The 25,605-nt window shown below is 40.6% G+C and overlaps 1 protein-coding gene and 1 long non-coding RNA gene across 15 annotated transcripts in view; one reads left to right on the forward strand and one right to left on the reverse strand.

Annotated features, from left to right (window-relative positions):
- The window catches only part of ZNF532 (zinc finger protein 532), a 190,641-nt gene that overhangs the window by 155,652 nt on the left and 9,384 nt on the right, over positions 1-25,605 (forward strand). For 13 of the 14 annotated variants that reach the window (XM_057504221.1, XM_057504222.1, XM_036876808.2 and 10 more), the window contains 2 exons: positions 2,466-2,628; positions 6,306-6,587. The exons of the other annotated variant lie outside the window; for it this stretch is intronic. In XM_057504221.1, coding sequence (XP_057360204.1) covers positions 2,466-2,628; positions 6,306-6,587 — 445 coding nt within the window. The remainder of the gene's footprint in view (positions 1-2,465; positions 2,629-6,305; positions 6,588-25,605) is intronic. 14 annotated transcript variants of the gene reach the window in all.
- On the reverse strand, positions 18,046-22,904 carry LOC118907827 (uncharacterized). The gene is made up of 3 exons (XR_008998366.1): positions 22,772-22,904; positions 18,462-18,496; positions 18,046-18,130 (listed from the first exon to the last, which is right to left on the reverse strand). It is a non-coding gene; the product is annotated as an uncharacterized LOC118907827 (long non-coding RNA).

The following is a 25,605-nucleotide window of genomic DNA, read 5'->3' on the forward strand; positions in this document are numbered from 1 at the left end:
GAATAATATTTAGGGCGTCATGACGTAAGTGAGTGTGTTCTGCCTCTCCTCCCCAAAAGGGAGCTTTGGTTGCCTTCCCTTCCAACTCACAGATCTCATTAAACTGTCTTCAGTAGATGAGGCAGTGTCTTTTTTTTTTTCTTTCTTTCTAGTTCAAAATCCTATCCAGGAGCTTGTGTTGCCTTTAAGTTTCCCTGTCTCATGCGTGTCCTTCCATCTGGAGCAGGTGTTCAGTCTTTTCCCCTCTCACGTCCTTGGCCATCCAAAAGAGGACACAGGCCTTTCAGGAATCCTCTCATGGGGGACAGTGGGGACCTGCACTGTCTACCTGTCCCTGCAGCAGTGATACTGACTTCCATCACTGCGTCAAGTTGGTGTCTGCCAGATTTTTCTACCACAAAGTCACCATGTCCTCCTTTATACTTGTTAGCGCTTTGTGGGGTGGTATTCTGATATCGTACCAACAAATTGTTCTTAAGAAAAATGCCTAAGTAAATAGATTATCTTCTATTTTATACTTCCTTTGCTATTCAACAGAAGGCAGGAAATCAAATATAACCCTTCCCCAAAGGAATGTATCATGAATAAAATGAGCCATGCCATTTTTCATAAAGTATTTTTTCTGGAAGTGTAAGAATAGAATCTTAAGCCATTTCTTAGCTTGGCTAGTAAATCTTGGTTCTGTTTTTGAGTCTCTTTCTTCTCTTATCACTGTATGCTGATTACAGAAAAATCAGGAGACGTAGACAAGCAGAACGATAGAAGGAATTCATGTGCTACCACCCAGCACTGAGGACGGCAGCTCTGTGCCTTCTCTTTCTTCTCCACGCCCTTAAAAAATGTGATCAGGTCGTACATACTGTCTTGTTACCTGTTGTTTTAATCTTCATGAAAATATTTCCATGTCACCAGCATATGTCTGCAGCATGATTAACAAATTTTTATATAGTTCTTAATTAACTACTTACCATTACTTGACATTTGAGCTGTTTCCAACTCTGTGTATTTCCAGCGCTGAGGAAAGGAACACCCTGTCACACCTGATAAAATTAATGAGGATGCATCCTGAGAGTACCTCCCCTGAGCTGTATGGTGAAGTCCTGTAAAGCCTTGTCTGACCTTAAAAAATGTCCATCCTCCCCAGTCAAGGGTGCCTGTGCTCTGTGCTGAAGTAACTGACACGTCAAACACCTTATAAAAACACGTCATTCACTCCAGTGAAATTTATACATGTCACGTGGAAAAAGAAAAACAGTCAAATCTCTATTTTTTTGACAAAGAACTACCAAGTGAGAAGTGCTTTATTAAAAAGACCCTGAGGGGAAAGACACATGGTTTCAAGAGGCGTTCCTTTCTTAGCGTTGCTGTGGGGATCACAAATGGAACCTCAAATTTCTTTTTTCATCTCTGACTTTTATCTTCAGTCAGTGTTTCTTTGCCACTTTCCTTAGCTGCTCCCTAGATTCTTGGTGTCTGTTCCTGCAGTTCTTCAAAGGAGACATAGGTGTCCTTAGGGCCTCTCCTCAGGATCAGGATGACCTGGACTGGCTGTTGAAGAAAGGGGGACCTACTGTGGGCAGATGTGTTCCCGAGTGACCCATCTACCCTGCTGAGGGCAGAGGTCGGCAGCAGGGGGGTCTAGCCCTCCCACTGCTGTAGGCGACTCTTGCCTGAGCTTCTGCAGAAGGTGTTGATGGATAGAAGAGATTCTGTTGAGAAGGTTCAGATCTGCTGGGTGACTTAATGAGGCTGCTGGGTGGTAACATATTAGGCACGGAAATGGTATGTGATGGACAGTGAGTATTTTAAACTACTTAACACACAGTAGACATTCGTGTGTTGAGGCAACAGTGGTGTGGATTTTCTTTGCTGTTTCTTGATTTTGGGGTATAAGTGTTTCCCGGTGTAGGCCTTTCTGTGTTAAGAACAGATACAGAAATGTTGATATTGAGGTGTGAAATTGCTACTGACTTTAAAAGACCACTTGGAATGTGTGACAGCTTGTGTAGGCAGTGGGTTTGAGGAGGCCAGCTTAGTTCATGAATCCAGTTCTTTTTCAAGTTAAGGTGCTCTCACTGAGCTGTGTCCCTTGTCTGATCTTGAAAAATACCTAAGAAAAAAAAAATTGAGGGTGCTTTTGCTCTGTGTTAAAGTAATGAGCGAAGAGCATATAAAAATGTGTTTCAGTTGTAGATCTGTGAAGAGCAAATGGTGGTTAAATCAGAGTCCTAAGCAGATGTGGCTGAACGCATCTTCACCCAAAATGTTATGATTGATCCGCGCTTGCCTGACGCCAGTTGCCTTCAAAAGTTTGTTTCAAAGTGAAACTTTTGTTCTTTTGACCGTGTTTATGTGTTCTCACTGCTTCTGCCTCCTGAATTCTTGAGATGAGATGTAAAGTAGCAGTTCCTTTGGCTCGAGAGATGAGGGCTGACTGACATTTCCATGCACTTCTTCTATTTTAGAATAATATATAAGTGTTCCATGTGCGACACTGTATTTACCCTGCAAACTCTGCTGTATCGCCACTTTGACCAACACATCGAAAACCAGAAGGTGTCTGTTTTCAAGTGTCCAGACTGTTCTCTTTTATATGCACAGAAGCAACTCATGATGGACCATATCAAGGTGTGTGCACATCTCTTCGTGTCCTTTAAATGAATTGCAGATCCACTCATTGGTCATAAAGTGAAGGCTGAGCTGCTGCTGCTGATAAACCTTGCATGCTTTCGAGGGAAGGGATGGATAAAGCTGCTTTTGGTAACAAGCCATTTTTGCAGGCTCTCATCATATGTTCACTTGACTGAGGAATGCTTTCTCTTCCCTCATTCGGCTCTGCATACGATGAAAGATCAATGCAAAGCAACAAGCAATAAATGCATGCCTGGTTTAATAATGAGATGGTAGGGTTCTTTTTTCCTACATCTGAAAATGATGCCTGTGAAGTTTACTTTTTTGAGAACTTGATGCTAAATAGGATTTGAATAGATAAGGATTCTGATGAATTATGTCTATTCATGTAAATATTGATATATTTAGAAAAGAAGGTTTTCTCTTAAAATTATTTAAGCAGTTAAATTGGCTTTATAAATAGATGCCCCTGGATCTTTTAGTCTTTTTTTTTTTTTTTTTTTTCCTACCAAGGTTCCATGTAAATTGACAGTGGAATGTCCAGGATACAGCACAGTGTCTGGTTCCTGGTGGGTGTTCAGTTAATGAAATGAATAGCTGTCCAGTTTGGATGACCCACTCTCCAACCCCAGAAAAGGGCACCTAAATCTCTTTACAGCCTTTTAAGCTCACTAAGGACAGAGCTTAGTTCTCCCCTTTTAACTCTCCACTGTGATAGGTTATGCAGTTTTATTCCTGTGTGATTAGGAGATAGTATCCATCAGCTCTCAGGGATTAAAGTGACAACTTTTTAGAAAGAGAAACAGCAGACCCAATATTACCAGGAACTCAGTCTCTTTTTTTCTTAGTTTTTTGCTTTTTCAATATGTTACACAAAAAAGTCAGTTTAAAGAAAGAATTAGGTCTCTAACTTAGGTCTTGGTTAAATGAATGGACTGTTAATCCTGGCCATTGCTGGTATGGAGTGTATGTGTGCTCACATAGCATAACGCCTATTGCAAAAGGCTGAACTTCTTGGGGAATCTGCTCATTAATAGTAAATGCAGTGGCGGTGTGGCTGTTACTACATTGAATCAAGTGCATGGGAGAAATGTTTCAGCATTCTCATGTTTAGTACCATAAAATCCTCTTAAGATATTTGAAGGGTTTTCAGTAAAAGTACAAAATCATCTTGACAACAAATAATTAATGAATGATCAGGAAGGACTAAAAACTGCTCATAAAAATGTAGGAACATTGGAATTAGACCCAGATATTTTAACCTACTGTACTGTGGGGGGAAAGAAAAGTAAGGAAAGTTGCTTCTTAAAGAGGCCTTTCAGGTATTTGCTTTCTGGAACTCATCTTCACATTTGGAAGTGGGTCCTCGACTTTGTGGTTAGGGTCTTCCTTGTGTAAATAGTGAACTTGGAGGAATACAAGGTTGTAAGAAATAGAGACTGAAGAGGAGTGGTAAAATCCTGGAGCCACAAGGAGGAAAGACTTGTTTTTATTTATCTGAAGATTTACAAGACTACATGATATGAAAACAGTGGGAATACTTGCTCAGGGTCTCATTTCTAGTATGTTCTATACATTTTAAGTATTACTCTGCTCTTTAGTGTTTGGCAGTGGGTAAGAATAAAGATGAACTTTTAGGGACACCTTGTTTTTGTTTTTATTTTTAAGATATGTATCTAGCTCTTGTGAATTTATTTACATTACCTGATGCTTGTGCTGTTTGTTCAGTTTTTCATGAGGAAGGAATTAAGAGAAAATAGAACAGGATCAGCATATCTCCACATACATATTCATATAAAGGTAGATCTTTATGTGCCCAATTTAATTCCATTCATTTCTTTGTTCTACCAAAATACAGATTTATTCGCTGTGTAGGACCCCTGTACTCCATCCACATTGGCATTTACATTAAAGTAAAATTTCAAGTTACAGCCATTCAAGCTATTTATTTTTATAGGACCTAAGGAAAAGCTGATTTTAAAAGAATTAAGTCGTATTTCTTTTATTTAAGAAATACATTTGTTTTTACTTACATTGTGAAACAAAAATAATTTAATTAGAAATTCTCATTTTAGCACGCATGCCTTTACTCTCTTTTCATCACAGCAGAATTTTCTGTTCTTGTGTAATTTCTATAGCACTGTAAGGTTATCTTACAGAAGAAGTCTTTTAATACTTTAACCATTTGTTTAGCTTTTTAGTTTGTAAAAATCTATTTGCCTAGAAACTTAGGAGAAGTTTATTAGATTTTGGGCTTTGTTTTCTTTGGGTTTTAAATGGCTAAACGTGAAAACTTGGCTTCCGTTTTGAAAAAGGCCTTTTAAACACAAAGCCTCTGCCCTGTGTGGAAAAGAAGCCACTGCAGCTTTTGGCTGTCAAGAGCTCACATCTTGCCCCAGATTTTCTCTTTGCAAAGGAACATGAGACGTTCTGCTCAGGCCTTTTCACAGACCAGCTTGGGGATCGTCTTGGTAGACCTGTAACCTCTGCCAATGAGAAAATCACAGAACCTGCCTTTTTCCTTCTGGGGAAATGTTGGCTAATTCTTGGTACTGTTGAGAGCAGACCTCACCTTGAGAAAAATGAGAGAGAGTTTGCTGGAACAGAGCTTACTAATTCCAGCACTCAAGAAAGAATGTGGAGCTGGGGTTGATAAAGGTGTTGGTCTCTGTGACCTGGGAGACCTGGACGTGCCAACGCACATCAGGAAACGTGTGTCATGTTGATCTTCTGTAGGTTCAAGAGCACAGCGGCTACACGAGCCTGAGTCCAGATGAGAAGGTCCAATTCAAAGATAAATTGTGCACCGAGGCACAGACTTGTTTGCCTCCTTTTTTTGTCTACTTTTGTTCTCTGTGCTTCTTGAACACAAACAAAACACAAAGTGAGCTGATCTTTCGAATCAGATTGTAAACTGCACTAATTATTAGGTAAATTTTGGAATTTGTGTATTTATATTGAAGCTAGTTGTTGTGGCAGTTATGTGAATGACAGTAAATAGCCGAGCAATTTAAAAAGGCCTTTTGAGTGTCCACTGTGTATAGTTCACAAGTCTGGGTGTTACCAGTAAGAAGGGCTGGATTGGGATAGAGTGTAGGGGGATTAAAAATAGCAAAAAAGAAAACCCAACCAAACCCAAATTCTTGCAAGTATTCGAAGAATGGGAAAGGCATGAAAGGGAGGGAGAAAGGTTTGCTATTGATCTCTTGCTCTTCGGGATTTGTTAAAGTTGGTTAGCTAAGGGTCTTGACCACCTACCAGTGTTTTAGCCTATTTAAATATTTCTGGGTAGAAAGTAAAATGTTCTTCCCCAGAAATATGGGCTATTGTAGAAAGGGCTCACTCTGGCACATTGTGGGAGGACAGAGGGCTAGGAATGATTTGGACTCACTACAGAAGTCTTTCTTTAAGAATCTTAAAATGGGCACAAGCAAATTAGCTTTTAAAAATTATTTGGAACTAGAAATGCACAACGTATAGCAACTAGAAGCTTAATTCTCCTTTCTCTCTTTTTAAGTGTAATTTTGCTTAGGTTTTTTTTCTTCACATATTAAATACCTCTGAATGAATATAAGATCATATTGAAATGTCTATAGCATATTAAGATAGTCCACATATGTTTCCTTTTAGTGGTGTGATTTATGATAGGTATTTCTTTTCTTTTTATAACATAGTCTATGCATGGAACATTGAAAAGTATTGAAGGGCCTCCAAACTTGGGTATAAACTTGCCTTTGAGCATTAAGCCTGCAACTCAAAATTCAGCAAATCAAAACAAAGAGGACACCAGAGCCATGAATGGGAAAGAGAAATTGGAAAAGAAATCTCCATCACCTGTGAAAAAGTCAGTGGAACCCAAGAAGGTGGCCAGTCCTGGGTGGACGTGTTGGGAGTGTGACCGCTTATTCACACAAAGAGATGTTTACATTTCCCACGTGAGGAAGGAGCACGGGAAGGTAAGCGTGCAAGCCACCCCGTTAGCCTGCGGAGGAGCACTGGGCTGACAGCCCTCCACAACGTGGCTCTGCCAGTAATTAGTAGGGTGATCTTGAAAGTCACTCAGTGTCTCTGAGCCTCAGTTTCTTTTTCTATAAAATAGGAAGGACTGTCCTATCTTGTCTGTGATTTTGTTAAGAATTGCCTTCACTGGTGCTTCCCATGGCTGGCAGTGACTTATCCACATTCATGTTTATAGCTGAGAAAACTTGAGAACGGTCGGTCAGAGTTAATAATGTTTGAATTTACCCTTTAGCTGTGTGATAAGGAAGAAAGGAGTTGAGAAAGAAAATGGATGTTTTGAAAACTGTTAGTAACATTTGTATGACTTACCTGGTTCTTGAGGTTGGCAGTGGGAAGAGGGACCTCATCCTTAAACAGTATCCAGGAGAAGCTCTGTAACTCAAACTCAGTGAGAAATCTGAGTTGCAATATGTGTATTCTTTCTCTTTTTAAAATAACAACTACACATCTCCACCTGATAGGGATTTTTCAAAACTGCCCATTATTAGACCTAATAAAACAAGCATGATAATTTTTTAATATTATTCTTGTTGTCTCAAAGTTTGTTCCTGTTAGAATCCAGAAAAATTCTGTATTGCATTTAGTTCTTGTATAACTTAAATCTTTCTTATGTCTATAGCAGCCCGTCCCTGAGTTTTATTATTTTTTTAGATGTGCTCTTGATTTGTTGGAAAAACTGGGTTATACAACCTGTAGATTGTCCTCTGCGTTTCTGGATTTGGGTAATAGCTTCCTTTTGACATTGTTGAATTTGTTTTTCTTTATCCCATAATTCCTATAAATTTGATTAGATTTAGGTTGAATTTTGTAGACACAAATACGACAAAGGTGTTGTGTTCTTTTTGTATCACATCTCAAGACACCTAATGTCAGCTTGTTCCACTTTTATTGATACTAAGATCAATTTGTGGGTTCAGATAGATTGTAATTTTACTGTTTTAACTTAAGCATGCATATTGGCTCAAGTTAAAAACAAAACCAAATAGTTATCCTGGAAACCTGTATAAAAAGTACATAGGTATTGGGTATATTTGTAATGAGTATATACTAGATCCTTGAAAAGTTTGTTAAATTAAGTATATTAAGCATGACTTTGTAGCCTCTTTTGCAGGGTTTATTTGCGCTATTCATGAAACTAACATGTTTTACCTTGTTGCCATTCCAAACGCTGTACACCTGCCATTAAGTATTAATCACAATGATTACAGATTGCAAAAGATGTTTGTGGTTTAACTACACTTAATTCCGTGTCTCTTCATTTAGAAATTTGTTACTTATGGAATATATTATTTCGTAGCACATTGCTTACTTAATCTCCTCAACTTCAGGCTCCCTTAATGGGCAATAGCATCTTACAGTATTCCTTGTAAATACTGGTTGATTAAGGGGCAATACTTGATAACCCTGCTGTGTAAATACACTATCAGTAGTTCTTGCAGTGCTTCTTGAAAAAGTCTTCTGTTTTTGGTACCCAAGCTAAATTTCACTAATGTCAAAACAGGAGCAGACCTTAATAATTATCTGCTAGCCCAGTCCTTTCATTTCTTACACATTTGAGATTTCTGTAACCATCTTGGAATATTGCAGAATTCTTTCGTTTTTTTTTTTTTCCTTAATGATTTTTATCTTGCACATCTGACAGTTACTGTATCTAGAATGTAAGATGAAGGAATGGCTCAGAGAGATTTGGTGGGATGAAATTTAACACTTGAACTGTTTGCTCTGGACTGTAGCGCAGAGCTGGCGCTGAGCTGGACGTGTGCAGGCGCTCTGTATGCACGCGTTCTTGTATTAGACGCAGCCATTCATCGCGCTGGGGAAACGTTTGGCTTAGTAGGATTTTAGGATTAGCTTTGAAGAAGTTAAGACTGCCTTTTGGAATGAGGCGCATCAGATTAGATTACAGTTTCAATTCTGTTCACTCTGCCTCCTGAAAGAACTAGAGGGAGGTGGGGGGAGGGCAGGAAAGAAATGTCTTTTTTTATAAACTGGTGAAATGAAAAAAAGTGGCGAACGAGAGTCAGGGAGTCAGAAACCAGCAGGGGATTCCGCCGCACCCTCAGACTGGGCCCTCGCTTCCAGGCACCCCCGAAGAGACGCTGTATCTCTTCCCATTCTTTTCTGATTCTCTCCTGTCAGAATGCTCTGATCACCTCTCCTCCATTTAAACCCCGAACGTCCGATCTCCTACTGCGGTTTTTCACCCTCTTTTCAGACCACTAAGCAGGCACCTGGCCAGCTGCTCGTCTCATTCCCTCCCCACCCGACCGCCTTTGGGTCTCAGCTTCACCTCGGCACCAAACCCGCTTCACTCGTGACCTCCTCATTGTTGAGGCAGTTGGACGGTTTTTGGTCTTTACCTAGATTGACCCCACTGCAGTATTTCACATGTTCTTCCTAAAAGCATTTGAACACTACAGTCTTCACTGGCTTTTCTCACGGTTGCCAGAACACCCATCAGGTTTCTGTCCTGGAACATTTAATGCTCCCTCTGGGAAATTTCAGTTACTCGTAGTTTCACTTCTCATATATGTATGCAGATAACTTCCAAGTCTCTGTCTTCCAGCTGTGATTTCTTGCCTGCATTCCAGTCCCTGAAATCCAACCACTTATCAAGTGTTTCAGCTTCTTAGATAATTCACAGAAGCTTTAAGCCTGTCCAACAAGGAAACTAAACCTCCTCATTCCCCCACCCCAGCTTCTGCAGCTAACAGCTTGGTGTCCAGCCTGACTTGGTGATTCTTCCTTCCACCCAGTGCCCCCCTTCGTCCATCCATCTATAATGCACCCCTTTATTTTTGTTCAGAAACTGTCAGCTCTTGCCTGAATTATTCTCCCCTTAGCCAATTTTCTAAAGTGAAGCTGCCATTGTGCAGTGTTACATCTCCATTGCCCTCAAAGTAGTCCAGCCTTCACGGCGTAGCCTTTCTCTCTGGCAGTCCTTCTCTAGCCATCTCTCATGTGGTGCGTGTTACGCAAACTCAGCTACCTTAAGTGCTTTAAACGCTGTTTGCTCATTCGCCTTTGGGACTTTCCAGGTGCTGTTAGTTTGAAAGAGCACACCTGTCTGTGGCTGACATCTTAGTCCTTTGGGTCTCAACTGAGACATCACCTCATCTGGAGAGCCTTTCTGGGTCCCCTCAGACTGAGCCTGGGCTTCTTTCTGTATGTTCCCATGGCAGCATGGGCTTCCTTACTGTGACCCAGCCCTCTGTGGAGGGTGCCTCTTATCTCTTTTCTCCCATTAGACATTTTATGCTTTCTGCCTCTCCTCTCTGTAGTTCCCATCCATTAAATCTTTGGGGGCTTCTATCCTGAGCTTATAGTAAGCCAATAAATATTTCTTCAAGTAATGGATAGAGAATGTGTGCTGATTTGGAAGGCTTCTAACCCCTTAGACTTAGTTTCCTCTTCCTTAAAATGGGAGTAATGCTTGCGTTAGTGACCTTACATGTCTTGTGTTGTAAGTGCCCAGAGGGAACTGCATGTGAGGTCGTAAGCAGCCTTCCAGTCCTTTGGATTTAATATGAGAGATAAACATGAAATGGCGGTACACATATAAGGGATTTGAAAATTGCATTTGGCTAAATGTCTCTCAGGAGAGCATAACTGTTTACTTCCACCGGGTTTGGAGTTAGCACTACGTATTATGACAGTATATAAGTGTTCTGAGCCAGTGCGCTGTGAAGGTATATTTGGTTTCAATACTATAACCACACCTTAAAAATATATTTGCATATAATAATTTTGGGAGTACATTGGGAATATTCCCAAAAAACATTAGGAGTAAACCAACTGAGTTTATATGAAGACAGTTCACTGCTGTTCCTTTCTGTTGGCCTGTTTTGGCTTCAGTAAGTGCTTCTGACCCTTCTCCTCAGGTCCCATCCAAAAAAATCTTGACTGAAAGAACTATTTTGTATAGAATTCCATGTTAGACAGAGATATTCAGTAGCTTTGTCTTCAGGAGTCAAAAACATAGGTCCAGCTCTACTCGTTACTCAGTAGCTAGCTTCTCTGCCTCTAAAATACTTATGTACTTTCCTATTAATACAAATCCAGTATCTACTTCCAGTGGTTTATAATTTTTTTCCAGTAATTTGTTATCTGATTATTAACGGCAAATAGTTCAAATGTTTTTTTTTTATTTTACTAATCTGTGAACATTTGTTAAAGGTATAATCATTTAAAAACCTACAATTTTGCTGAATCATTATTTAGCCTTTTAAAAAAGAAAAATAGCTTAAGTAGCCTCATTTTAAAAAGTGATCATGAGAAATTCCATGCAGAGAAACCAGTAAAAATGTGGTCACTTTCTAAAGTTTGTGCTACTCTTTTGTTACAGGTTTCAGCTATGCTTTCAAATCAAACTTTCTGAGGATAAGTTTGTGTGTTTTACTGTTCTGTTTTCACTGTCTTACAGTGTTGTGTCTTCCCTTCAGCTCATGACTTGCCCATATAGAAAGGGACATTGTCATTGTGAATACGCATAAGTTGAATTCTCAATCTGGGTATTAAGTAGTTTTCTGGCTACAGAAATCCTTTCCACCTTCCCTATCTCCACATTCTCAACCATAAAACCAGGAAGTTGAGCTTGTCAGTGTCATTAACCTGACGGTCCTTTCCAAACTATGAGCCCTTTTACAGATAGATGTAGGAATACACAGAATTTCATATGCAATTTAGGGGGTCATGTTCCTCCTGACTCTTGGTTGTTCTGGGCGTCTTCTAGGAACCTCAAATTAGGGTCCCCTCAACAAGAGAATAGCTTGAGGTTCTTACCGATGAAACTTTCTTTCTGCACAGTTTTATAACCTGATCCTAAATAAACAAGTAAAAGTTGTTTACACTTGTTCAAGTCTTGGAGAAGCACAAGATGAACCGTGGTAATTCTTTGTAGCCATTTCTCTTTTGCTGCCTGGTACCTCCTGCACATCAAGAGGTTATTACTGATGCCATCAGAATGAGCCTTGCCAGATCTTTTGAGGTTCTTTAGGGTGTAGATGTGATCTGGTTCTGTGTCTAGAAATTGGGAGGAGCCTGGGGTTTGGAGCTTGACCCACAGATGAGGGTTTGAATTTTGGCACCACTACCTGCTAGCAGTGTGGCTTTGTGGAGATAACCTTTCAGCTTCACTTTATTTACACATGAAGAGAAAAAAAAAATCATGTTCACTGCATAAGGCTCATAGGAGTATATACAAGGTTTATATCAATACAGAGCAGACATTTTGTTGCTATTTCCCCTGTGTATGCTAAATTTTAAAAAAAAATTTTGCTTGAAGGTAATTGAGCAAAATAAAAGGTTCTTGTTAAACAGACATTATAAGTTACAACATATAAATGTGTTTAAACATTTTTCATTTTGAAGTGATTTGCGATTTGTAGAAAAGGTGCAGATAGTGTGGGGTTCTGTATACCCTTCCTCGGGCTTTATGATATTAACATCTTACACAGCCGTGGACAGGGGGCAGAACTGACATTAACAGAGAGGTACCCTTTGGTTCACCAGCCGTCTCTTGACATCCCTTTTCTAGTCTAAGGCCTGGTCCAGGATCCCACTTTGCATTCAATGTCATGTCTCTTTCATTTCCTCCCATCTGCAGCAGTTTCCCAGCCTTTATCTTTGATGGTGTTGCCCCTTCTGAAGGTGGTTGGTTACTTGGAAGGGTGCCCTGCTGTTTGGATTTGTCTGATGTTTCCTCCTGGTTAGACTCAGTTATTCACTGTTGGTGGGGGCGTCAGAGCAGTGATACTGTGCCCCACAAACACGTGTCCCAGGCCAGTTTCAGCTGCATCCTGGGGACAACACCCACCATCAGTATTTTTTAAGCTCCCAGGTGATTCTGGTGTGTAGCCAGGGTTGAGAATGCTGGTTCTGAACAAGGATCTGCGGTGGCCCTGGCCCTCTGACTCCTGAAGTGCACACCTTGATCAGGCCATGTGCAGGGAAGGCCAACCTCAAGTGCATGGGTTTACGAGACTTCATCTAATGATTGGAGGGGGTGAGTACAGGCGACACAACTCGTGGCCAGGTAGTACTAGTGAGCAGAGTAACTTAATGTAACTTAATGACTAATTATAAACTCTTTTAGGATGTTTTCATGTGTCTGTTCCCAGTGAGTTTGTAAAGTCCTTAAGATGAGTCCACAGGTCTTACCTCCTGTTTTTTCCATACTGGGTACAGGCATTTGGAAAACTTACTAGGAGTTAGTCTTTTCTGTTCTGAAACACACTTTATGCATCTCTGAGATCGAGGTATAGCAGGAGAATGAAAGTGGGGGAACGAAATGGTGAGAGTGCTGGGTGATTAGCAGAGGTATTGATGTGAGTTTGCCATCGTGCGCCTTCTAAAATCATGGTGATTTTTTTTTAATGTTTTATATATTTTTAAGCACCTACCCAACTTGCATCCCAGTTAAATGTATGGTAAGGCGTAATTTTTCCCCTTATCTTTCTGAAACTTCTTTAGTGAAAAATGATGAAGAAAAGAAAATTTCGTTATCTCCTTTTTCTTTCTGTTTTTCTACTTTACTGCAGTGATGACTACTAGTTAAGGATATGAATATATTGTTCAGTTTGCACAGTTAATTGCCAGATGGTTTAATTTTCATTCTTTTAGCATTAGAATTCATCCTTTTGTTATTGGGCATGCATTACTTAAGAATTTGAAATGGTCTTTTATTTAACTAATGTAAATGTAGGAAGAGAATAGAGTTTTATCCTTCTAAACTCACCTTTTAGCTTTGACGATACTGATTATGCCAAAATCATATTACCCTAGCAACAGATGAAAAAAGGTCAGCTTCTCCATTCTTTTTGGTTTAGAATTTATTTGTGATTGTGCAAGGTTTTAGGAGAAATGGATTTAAATCAGTTGCATATTCTGCTCTACTCCGGTCAGCTGTTAGAGAAGGATGGTTTCTAATTTAATTCTGTGATTGGCATCAGCTGTGAATCCAAGGGTTAAATGAAACATAAATTAGACTTAATGCTTTAGTGCATCATAACTGGTTTTGTGAGACTTACATTTAATTAATTTTGGCCACTGAAATTGGTATTTTATTAGTACATTTTATTCTTTCATTAGAATTTTGTTATATTTTAAAAGCTTATAATACATTTTAATATATTTGTATAATTAAATTGTAACTAAAATTATAATTTATGTATTTTAATATATTTTACTTACTTTATTAGATATTTTAATATAGTTCACTGTATCTGGTATAGCAGTCATCTGTGATTTAACAAAAATATTTTATATATAAATGGTGCTAAAATTTTTAGTTCAAAGCCTATTAAAATATGTATCTGGTGATGATTTCGGTAACTTGTACTAAATTGGCAGGTGGGGTAGGGGCAATGACAGGGTGGCAACTCTGACGGTTTACTATGCAGCACGCACTGTTTATTATCTCACTTATCCCTTGAAACAGGAGGCACTAGACACTGTTATAAATCCCAGTGTATAAGAAGGAACCAGGAAAGAAGCTTTTAAGAATGGTTCCGTAATACATTACCCCAGGTTCGAAATTACTACTCTAGCTTAAAGTGGCAGATGTAGGATTCCAGTCTAACTCCTCAGCTGCCCTGCTGAACAGCCACTCTTTGCAGAGCAGAAAGGCTTGGTATTTGAAAAACTGCTCAATTTGAGCCTTCATTGAAACTTTCAATATAGATGTGGAACAGTTAGCAAATACATGACTTTCCATCCGTCGTCATTTGAATTTAGGTGCTCAGTTGTAGTTAAAATTGGTTATGCCATCGTTAAATGGACATGTGCTTACAGCTTTGGAAGAACGTTTGAGTGTGAGAGTCTTACTGATACTCCTCAGCCAGGACCACATGCCTTACTGGAGTTGCATATGTGAGGAATCGAGCTATGGTATCGCTAGTTGATGGTGCAAATCTGCAGTCATGGGGTGCTTGGGGTGGTTTGTGTTTCTTAGCAACAGCCTGGGATGTTGGGGTCTGGCTGGCAGCTAAGAGTTTCAGAAATTTGAAGAAATGCACGAGAAACTCCTTTTCTGACACCAGGATTAAAGCAGGGGTTCTCAAGGAAGAGAGTAATTAGAATTAGAGTTTTTTCTGATGGTCTGCCCATGGGGGCTTAGGGCAGGATCTAGGTAGGAATGAAGGATATTGTAAATTCCCCCCAGTGTTTGTGATACCTTCCCGCTCACCCACGCTCATACCCTCTTTCTGCCCCTTGAAGTTGTGCTCTGAAGGATTTAAGTTAGTTGACAGCTGGGAGGTAAGCTTTTTAGGGTGTTCAACTCTTAATACTGAGGGTTTATAAAAGCTGCTGCACAGGAAGATGAGATTGGAGAGTAACTTCAATTTATGAGCTAATACATTTTTTTAAATAGCTAGAAAAGCCTAAGTTTTTAACTTGGGCATTACCTTCCATTTGAAAATTTTACGTTAAAAATTATTTATTTTCTGCTATTTTATCATTTATTTCAGTTAAATTATTTTGGCCAACCTTTTTATTTTTGAATCCTGAACAAGAACTTGGAAAGCCCCAGCCTTCCTGGCGCAAGGCATTTCTGCCTTAATTCACTGAACTGAAATGAAGTTAAAGATGCGGAGAAGTAACTGGGAGATTTTGGCCTTTAAATTCAAACAAGTTGAAATGACCAGTGAATGAACAATTTCCACTTCTGAAATTTACTGACTATTCATGAGAGACAGAAAATGAAGAAAAATATGTTTTCAGAAAGATTAATTTATTTTGAAAATGTGACTCAAATAAGACTCTATTCCAAATTTTGTTTAAAGCCAGAAGAGATGTGTTTCCAGTCTTAAGAAAATTTGCTCTTAAGTATGAAATATTTCTATGTGGTTAGATGTCTGTTGAAGCCATTTTAGGAAGCATTTTTCTGTAAACTCACTGGCGATTTCTACAAATAAGGCTGAAGGCTGTAAGTATTTATTTATATATGCCTAATTAATATATGTCATTGTCTAAAGAAAAAGGTGTGGTCTTCTCCGTCACCTCCTACTGTCCTGGTGTGCACATTTTGTTACTGCATTGTGTGGCAGGACATGTTATCACACATATAAAACCCCAAGTTGAAGGGCGTGCAGTATAATCAGTAACACAAGTAGTAGGCAGATGTGTTCTGGCCCAGTAATCAAGTCAGTAGGCTTGCCTCCAGAAGTCTTGAGGATTTAGACTTGGGGCCTGGCTGATCAGAACCCAGGAGATAAACACCAGCAGATAATAAGTCATTATGATAGAGCCCCAAACGGCTGTCAGCACAATCTCTTGGGAATGCAAGTGTTGTCTGTCATGGAAGGGCCCTCACTGCATGTTTAAAGTGGAATCTTGAGCCCTCAGCCACCTCACCCGGGCTGTCTCAGTACTTGCCCTACCATGCCTTTTCTTGAGGTTGTAGCAATATAGAGCTGTCATAGTCTTTCCTACATTACATCTTCCTTGTCTCAGCCGCTTTCATCCCTGGTTAACCCGCATTTGGATCAGCTGGCCATGGCCAACAGAAGTCTCCTTGGCCCCGTGTGCCCCCCCCTGCCATTCTTCCATGCACCTGTGGCTACTGCTAGCACAATGCCTATCATGTGGGCATCCTTTCCTTATTTTTTCTTCTCCTCCTTTCCTTATTTTTTATATCTTCTTCAACAGACTGTAATCTCAAGGGCAGGGAGATGCCAGTGAGTAAGAGTGGCGCTCAGTCACTGTTGTGGAAGGAATTAATTGAAGTGCCCAATGGCCTCCCGTGGTGGGCTGGTTACCTCGGCTCTCCAGCTTGCAGTGTGGCCAAGGATGCCTGACATTTCTCACCCATTGTGTAGCCAGGGATCGCACCTTCTGGTTTTACCTTGCCGCCCGACAGGTGCAAGGCTTGGGTCTCTAGGGGCTCCTTAGAAAAGCCCTAAAAGCATTGGTGCCACAGATACCAGGTCATGCCTTTGTACTTGAAGTAGAGCTCATATGTTACTCTTCTGGAAAAGCAGATACCCCACGAGGCGTGCAGGCAGTCTCTGGTTAGGGCTGGCTGCTTCCTGCCCCCGCGGTGACTAAGATGTTTACAACAGTCAGGATTTTGCGGCGCACTGCGCACCGGGGCTGCTGTTACTTCGGAGAGTGAGGAAGACACTCCCCCACCAGGCTTCCCTGCTTCTCTCTCAGGCTCAGGAGGTAGATGCCCCCTTGGCACTGGGCCGGTGTTGTTGCCAGCCGGAAGAAGTATAAGACTTGGGCCCATCTCCGTCTGCTTTGGGTGACTGTGCTAGGACTTGCTGGCTTAAGACCATTTCCTTTTAAAAGCATCACCCCCAGCCAGGGCCTTACCTGCCTTGCTGTCACATACGAGCAGTTTCCCTTCTGTCTGTTTCTGACCTCAGACCAAGACCAGTGTCCCCCGAACCATTCCTCTTGTCTGTCAGCCTCAGCCCCTGCCTCTGCCGCAGTGTTCCCTCCCTGCCCATGGCATCTCTGGCAAGTAGAACGTACAAGTAGGTCCCTTGGGGCTGGGGCCCAGGGAGGACCTTTTATTTTATGACTTGAAGCACCCAGTTTCCCGCTGGGATTAGGTTTCTGTATTGCATCCATGCAGAAAATGGTGGTTAGGCTTTTGGCTACCAGTATAGTATTCTGCTGTATTACGTGGGTAGGCTTTTATGTACTTGCCCAGGAATGTAACATCTATTTGTAATTTCTTTAGGAAAATATGTTCCTCAGTCCAACTGGCAGACCAGATTTTTAGATTTTAAGAGGTTAGAACACAATTCTGTCAGTTGAAATTACCTTGACGCTCCAAACAATCAGAAAATAATTTTACATGCCACAAGTGGGGACGTCAAAGGAAATAGAAGGCCTCCCGGCCATGGTTGACTTAGTTAGGAGTCATAAAATAGCACTAGAAGATAACTGAGGGTCACGAATTCCCACTCAGTTTAGTTTACAGCTGGAAAGTCTTCAGACTTGGAGGATTGCAGAACGTTTTGCAGAGTTTAACCCTCGTGCTGAAGGCTGCCTTAGAACCCAGGAGTCCTTCCGTCCTCCTCAAGGTCAGAGGGTGGGGTTTTAAGCAGTCACCCCAAGTTGGGTGTGAGAACAGACTTGTTTGGCAGGGGAAGAGCCTAGTTTAGGAGGAGACTGGAGCAAGGAGGAAGCTTCAGTCTCATTACGGTCACTGCCTAGTAAGGGCTACAAGGTGCTGTAAAGAGTTGTAAGGGTTAGAGAAGAAAGAAGAGTCATATCTTTTCTTCGTATCTGTTCAAGCCAGGTAATTGCAGAACTGGAACCAATGCCAGGAAGATGAGACACACAGGAGTGCCTTTCCGTAGCTGCCTGGTGGTTCGTCTGTACACCACGGGGCAGAATGGCTGCCTGGGAGCCTGCCGTGGCCTCCGGTGTGCACTCACCCCTCCAGATGTGACAGCCGGAGGCACCTCATCAATACAGTTTATTTAGACAGCTGGAAAAATTAACATGACGTAGGACTCGGTCTCTGGAGAAAATAACCCATCAACAGTCAGTTACAATGTTAGCTTTTTTGATATTGTTGCTTGCTTGTGTACATTTTAAAGTTATTTATAGGTTTTTTACAGATCATCTGATAAAAGCAGTGATGATCTTTTCTTTTTTGGTTTGTGGAAATTATCTTAAGATTCTGCTTAGGTCTTCAGACAGTACATTTTAATTTTTTATTCTGTGGTACTATTTGTCTCTTTTCTAAAATAGTGATTATAGGGGGGAAATCACATTTAGATTGCTTTTTAACTAAAAAATGCAAAATGATTATATTAAAAACCACATTAGAAAGAAAGCTTTCTGTATACTTTTTCCATTGCTCCTTCTGTGAAGACTGGATTTTCTGCAAACAGAAATAATAGAGAAGTAATGTGTCATCCAGCTATGGGCATAACATTTGAGGACTCAAAGGCCTTGAAGATAGGATAAACCCTTATAAGTAGAAGAGGGGAGCAAATGGAACCAGACGCATAAGAAATGGGCAGCAAAGATTTTTTTTCATGCTTGTGTTGTCTTTGGTTCCTGAATGTCTTAGAGTTAGTGAAATATGGCAGCACACGGCCCATGGCACCTGTTAGTTTTATTTTTCTCCTCGTGACTTTAAAGGAGAGAGAATAATTATGAATCAGGATTTCCTCTGTGAGGACCCTTAATGAAATGGCAGCAGGGGGACAGAGGCCTGTGTCACCTGGCAGGGGAGGGGTTTGGGGTCTGCAAACAGGATCCCCCCCCCCACACACACAAGCTCCGCACATGGCACCTGGTCATCGGGGGCAGATGCAGAGTTCCCAGCTGACACATGCCCATGGTGACCCCTTGACACCCTGGCAGGCATTTCTGAGTTTCACTGCCGTTCTTGCAGCTTCGTTAGAGCGGCTGCCTTTCTTTCAGCTCTTTTCCTTTCCATCGCCTGCATGTTCACACTGGCCGTGAGCGCGGGTGCTGTGGTGTGAGATGCATTTCTTTCCTGTCTGCTTTGGGCTTGGCCTTTATTCTGCATTTGTGATGTTCTGCGTCTTTATTTTTTTCAATTGCACAGTGTTGACCAGAATCTTAGAACCAGAACTGGTTTGTTTGTTATTGTTTTAAACAAACACAGCAATGAGCACACACTGGTCCTTAGGCACACTGTTCATTTCAAAGTTGTCAACTCAGTGGTTAGACACAGGACAGCAGTATTAGTGGTTCTCAGGATGTATTCTGAACATGTCACATAAAAAGGAAGCCATTCTCCCTGCTTTATAGTTAGCGCTTGTTTTTACCTGGATTGATTACCTACTTTGTTAAGTTGATTTGGTTCTGAATGACGGAGACCTGGCTCTGTTTTCTATAGAGTGTGAGACAATGGTCTAAATCAGGAGTTAGCAAACTATGTATGGTTCACAGGCTGGTCACCTGTTTTTGTAAATCATTTATGGAAACACAGCCACACCCATTCATTTATGTATCATTGTCTGTGGCTGCATTTGAACTACAAGGCAGAGTTGAATAGTTGCAACAGAGACGTTATGGCTCCCAAAGTCTGGAATCTTTACTGTCTGGCTATTTATTTACCTAAAAAGTCTGCCAGCCTCTGGTCTGTGTTTATACTCTGTGTTTAGCTGTTTCCCCTAAACCACTCAGTTCCAATTTGTAGAAACTTAGATGGTGTAATACTCAGAAGTTATTTTTTTGATCCTTTCACAAATAGGTAGTTTCTTGTGCTGTGCTCATGTAAAACCCCCATTTATTTGTGTATTCTTGGATATGTGACATGGGGACTGGAAAATCACACCAGGGTCCTAGGTGTTAACATTCTCTCATAAGGACTGTGGCGTTCATGACCCACACTATTCCAAACTTCAGGGGAAGGCTACTTGTGTCTAAAAGACTACTTCTTTTCTTTTCTTTTTTAATTGAAGTATCATTGATATACAATCTTATATTGGTTTCAAATATACAACACAGTGGTTCAGCAGTTAACTGTATTATTAAATCCTCAGCCACACTAGTGCACTTACTGTCTGTCAGTATAGGAAGATGTTATGGGATCATTAGCTATATTCTCCATGCTGTATTACTATCCTCGTGACCAACTTATATTATGAAAAACATCATTTTCTAAGAGAGTATGAGTGGTTTGGGTAAGCAGCTTTTTTTCTTAAGATTTACCATCTAACTTTAGGTGATATTTCTATAAAGGGAGTGAATGCTTTCCAGTTTTGTGGGCATGTACGGACCATTTCCAGATCTAACAGGAATAGATGAGGAAACTTAAATACAAAAAGTTTCAAGAATTCTCAGAGTGAAAATAATCCCTTTCATTTATCTAATATATATGCTAATGATGTTATGTATTTCCTTAGTGAATTTCTTTTTTTTAAATCAACTTTGAGTTATAATTATACATATAATTACACATAATTTATATGTAATCATAGTATATTTCTATTCTGCAGAAAAGCTGTTTTATAGGAGACATATTAGACTATAGATTTTTTTAAACCTATTTTTGTATTATCAGTCTCATGCTGTTTGCTCAAGTCTTTACTTTGGGTACTTGGGTATTCCAGGAATGTACAATTCTGAAACTATTTAGAACAAACAAGTCATTCATTCATACTTTGGGAATGTTTAACTTTTAACCATGTTTGTTCTTCTGTATGTATCTTTCTTTTATTCTGTAAATATTTATCAAATTGCATAGCATTTGCTATGTTGGAGTACAAATAAAGTGTAAAATATAATTCTTGCCCTGCAGATGCTTACAGTTGGATAGAACAAGAAAGCATAAATATTGCAAAAGCTAAAACTAGTACAAGTAGGTATAAAACAAGGGTCTTAGAGGATTATAATTAAATGCTAAGTGAAAGGTGCATTCAGTTCAGATTTCAGCTCAGTACTGGTTGAGGTTCTCTGAATAGAAAGAGCAATAAAATACAGTCCAGCCTTAAAAGAAGTCGGAGGAGGATAGAATGAAATTAAAAACTAACATTGTGTGTGATACATGGAGAGAAGAACTAGACCTCTGAGCAGAGATTTGAACATCACTATGTCACGGGAAATCGCCAGGCTTTGGGAGATGCCAGGGAAGGCTTCACAGAAGAAATACTACCCAAAGAGATATTTGGGGGATGCACAAGATGAGTGTGCCTGTGTATAGAATCACAAGAAGAGTATGAATAAGGTACAAACTAGCGTGCCATGCTCAGTGGCTGCCAACAAGTAGTTCTGGGGTGTGGTGTTCCAGAAAGGGTGTGAAGGGAGGGTGGCATTGGTGAGGTAGGCAGGTCCAAAGGACCTGTTCCCTGAAGCTACAGAGAACAGATGGGTTGTAGGCGGAGAAATGACACATTGAGATTTTGTTGCCAGTGGTTTCTGCTGTGTGGGATAGGGCGAGAGATGGAGAGGCTTGTGGGCGGAAATGGAGGAAGGCCCACTGAGGCACTGAGAGGTGAGCTGGCCAGAGGTGGAAAGGGCTTGATAGGCCCTCAAGGAGAGGACAGTCTCAGAAGGACAAGGGAGGAATGTGTTGTTGTCTTCAGAAGATGTGAATTGGAGTGGCTTTGAATGGGGAATTTAATGTCCTAGGAGATGTAGTTAGAATGATGGGTTGAGGATTAGATTATGTACAGTCTCCAAAGAAGTTTGGATTTTGCCTTACAAGGGGAAATGGCACAGTAAAACCCCTTTGCATCTGAACACGCACAGTCTGCCATTATAAAGGGTGACTCTGTGTCCCCCATGAGGACAGCCCTTCCTCCGTCCGGGCACCCACCCAGCCACCTGGTTGACCACTCGAGGTGTGCCAGCCACATTTGCCTGCTCTCTCCTGCATCTTTAGCTTTTCCCAGATCATTCTCAGGATCATAAAGCAGGTGATGGTACCTCTTATCGAAGCAAAACCACCTTCCTAACCCCACTTCCCTACTGCCTTTTCTTCTCTACCTCCCTTTATAGCACATCTTCCTGAAACCATTTTCTCTCCTTGTCCTTCCTGCTTCTCTTATCCCTTTTGGGCTGTCATCTTACCACCCACCAAAACCGCTCTTGTCAGGTTCCTCCTGACTTGCACATTCTCCAAGCCCAGGGGTCTTGGCTTCTCAGTCGTCATCTTATTTGTCCTGTCCGAATGGGCTGTCTGCGAAGCCTTCTTGAAATACTTCCTTGGCTAGGTCTGTAGGATACTACATTTTCTTTATTCTCATCCTGTCTCACTGATAACTCTTCTTGTTCTTTCTCATGTTTCTAGCCTATAAATGTTGATGTGTCCTTTTACTCTCAAAGTTCTCATCCAGGCCTATGACTTTAAGTGCGATCTATACCCAAATGACTCACAGGTTGATACCTCTGGCCCGACCTTCCCTCTGAGTTCCAGACTCAACTCTAACCACCTATTTAGCGTCTCTACTTAGATCTCCACTGGGCTTCTCAAACTTAATGTACCTAAAATGCAATTCTTGATTTCCTCTCCTTCCTTCAACTTGCTTTCCCCCTCCTTGCCCGATTAATAACTGGTACCGAGCCAGAGAATTTGGAGTCATACTTGACTCCTCTTTTCCTCTCCTTTGTTACCCACACGCGGCCCATCCACAGATCAATCTTGGGATGAGTACCAAGGCCAACCATTTGTCATCACCTTTACTCCAGCTCCAGGGTCATCTCTCCTGGATTATCACAGACAGTTTCCACGCTGGTTGCCCGCTTCCAGCTAGAGTGACCCGTGCCAATTGTGTTGGTCATATCCCTCCTCTGCTCACACTCCTTAGTGTTCCCCCACCGTACTCACGGACCATCCAAAGCCCTCACTATGGTCCACAAGGCCTGTCATCTGCTCTGACCTCGCCTGCCAGTCACCCCCAACAGGAAGGATACGATTAGGCAGTCAGGTAGGGAATTACAAACGGCTCCGGAATGTGGGACAGTCGTCCAACATGACTAGGCATTGAAGAAAAAAACAAATGTAGTATAATATTTTAATTTATCACTTTGGCAAAGTTGAAGAGCTGCAGTTCAGGGTTGAGGGCTCTTGATGAGGAAGCCCTGACTTAACGTTGATAGGGTCTTTCTGAGGACAGATTGGCAAGAAGCGTCAAAGAGCCTTAATGCTCTCAACAACTTCCAAGCTAGAATCACTACTTTCAGAAATTTATACAAAGGAAACAATTGGTTGAATACAGAAATTTTTATCTGTAATTACTGAAAAGTTGAAGCAACTTAAGCTATGAATAGCAGATACTTGAATTGTGGTCCATTTATACAGTGAAATACTCTGATCTATTAAGAATGTAGAAACATCAAAAGATGTGTAGCCATGTGCATTTTACAAGTGAAAAAATCCATTTCAGGTTACACATCCTTATGTATAATGTGGACTGCTTCATATAAATGCACATGAATATGTGTATTCAGAATAGAAATGGGCAGGATGTATAATTAGAAATTGATAACGGTTACTTCGGTGAGATTAGAAGCTGTCTTTATTTGCTCTTTTATTTTGCATTAAAGTATCTGTTATTTTTATTTTCAGAAATAATAAGAAAAAAACGAAGGCTGTAGTTCTGATGCACCGTATGTACTTCACTTTGAATGGAAGCTGCTGGGTGGGGGATTTCTTTAACTTTCCGGTCCCTTCCTCGCCGGCCCATCACTGCCCGTAATAAGCATTGCGCCTGGCTACGGATGGCGCCTTACCAGTCCTGTCACACAGGAGGACCAGTTGGTTCTTCCTTCTGTCTGAATCCCGCGCCTCCCTGCTCACTGACTCATCATCTCTTGCCTCTGTCCTCAATAGCTTCATTTTTCATAGGCTCTTCCCAGTATTTAAACATGGGCTCATGTCTCACCCATCTTCCCAAAACAAGCAGGGCTTGCTCTGTGTCCGGCACTTTATCCTAAATTTGTTACCCGATGACTACTTTGTAGAAGTGACTCATATTTTTCCAGTAATTGGGTATTTAGTTACTCTTTTATGCATTCACACCATAAATATTTACTGTTTTCTTATATGCTGAATTCCAGGGATTCAGAGATGAATGATTTATAGCTTCAGTTTTCAAGGAGCTTACAAGGGAATGAAATTTCCTACTGAAATAAGAATAAAAAAACCAAAAAAACATGTAGAGTTCAGTGCTCTTCTTTGAAGAAAGAGGTACAATATATTAGTAGGTAGTAGGTATTTTATCTGTTAATTAAAAACTTCTTACCAGTAGTCATTGGAGAAATAAAAATTAAAACCATAGTGAAATCCCACTACCACCCTTTAGGATGACTACTATAAAATAAAGTAACATGGCAATATCCAATGCTGGCAAGGGTGCAGAGTGATGGGAGCGTTTTATCCATTGCTGGTGGATATACAAGGTACAGCCATTCTGGAGAACAGCTGGACAGTTTCTTATTTACTCAGCCATATGACTCAATCATCCCATTCCCAGGTGTTTACCCAAAAGAACTAGGATCGTATGTTCACACCAAAACCTGTATGTGAATGTCTATAGCAGCTTTAGTTCATAATTTCCCAAAGCTGGAAACAACCAAGATGTCCTTCACCTGGTAGTAGGTAAACGATGTGGAGTATAACCAGGCAGTGAAGTGCTTACTCCGTAGTAAAAGGAGTGGACTGCTGGTAGGCTGCAGAGCATGGAGGAGCTGCAGACATACTATGCTGAGTGGTTTAAGCACTGTGTGCTACTATATGATTCCATTCATACGACAAATGAGAAAGCAAAACTGTAGGAGAGAAAACAGATCAGTGATTGCGAAGAGCTGGGTGTAGAAGAGGGCGTGGCTATAGTTTTTTCTTATATGCTGGCACAAGGGGATTTTGGGGGTGATGGAACTGTTCTATATTTTGATTGCAGTGGCAATTACTCAACTGTATCCATTTGTCAAAACTCCTGTAGAACCACACATTAAAAAGAGGGAGTTTTAAATTTTGTAAATTATACCTCGGTAAACCTGACTTAGAATTTTTTTGAGGCAACAGAAAAAATTTTCTGATAAGTGCTATATTCACGTTTTTCAAAAATCTAAACAGTATAAAGTAATACAGTGAAAAGTCTCATTCTTAAATTAACCCTTGTAACCCATAATCACTAAGTTTCTTATGTATTTTGAAGTTTCTCTAAGTGTTATATATGTAAGTATCTTCTCATGTTTACCTCTTTCTAACAGAACACAGCTTTTTAATTTTCTGTGCCAGTTCTTCTTCATGTGATGTATGTTCTAGGTTTTCTCGTATCAGTGCACTGAGATCTTCTATTCTTGTCTACAGTTGCTTGACAAGAATGTTGTCATATGAGCGCATATAATTTATTCGACCACCTCTTTGATGGACCCAGATTTTTTCCCCCTCTTTCCCTATTACACTCAGTGCTGCAGTGAATAACCTTGTACCTACAATCAGTTCTGCTATAACGCTTGCGTTTAAAACACAGATTTGTTCCAATGGAATGAATCTGTCAGGGAAGA

The sequence above is a fragment of the Manis pentadactyla genome, chromosome 6, assembly GCF_030020395.1.
Source record: "Manis pentadactyla isolate mManPen7 chromosome 6, mManPen7.hap1, whole genome shotgun sequence".
NCBI lineage: Eukaryota > Metazoa > Chordata > Mammalia > Pholidota > Manidae > Manis > Manis pentadactyla.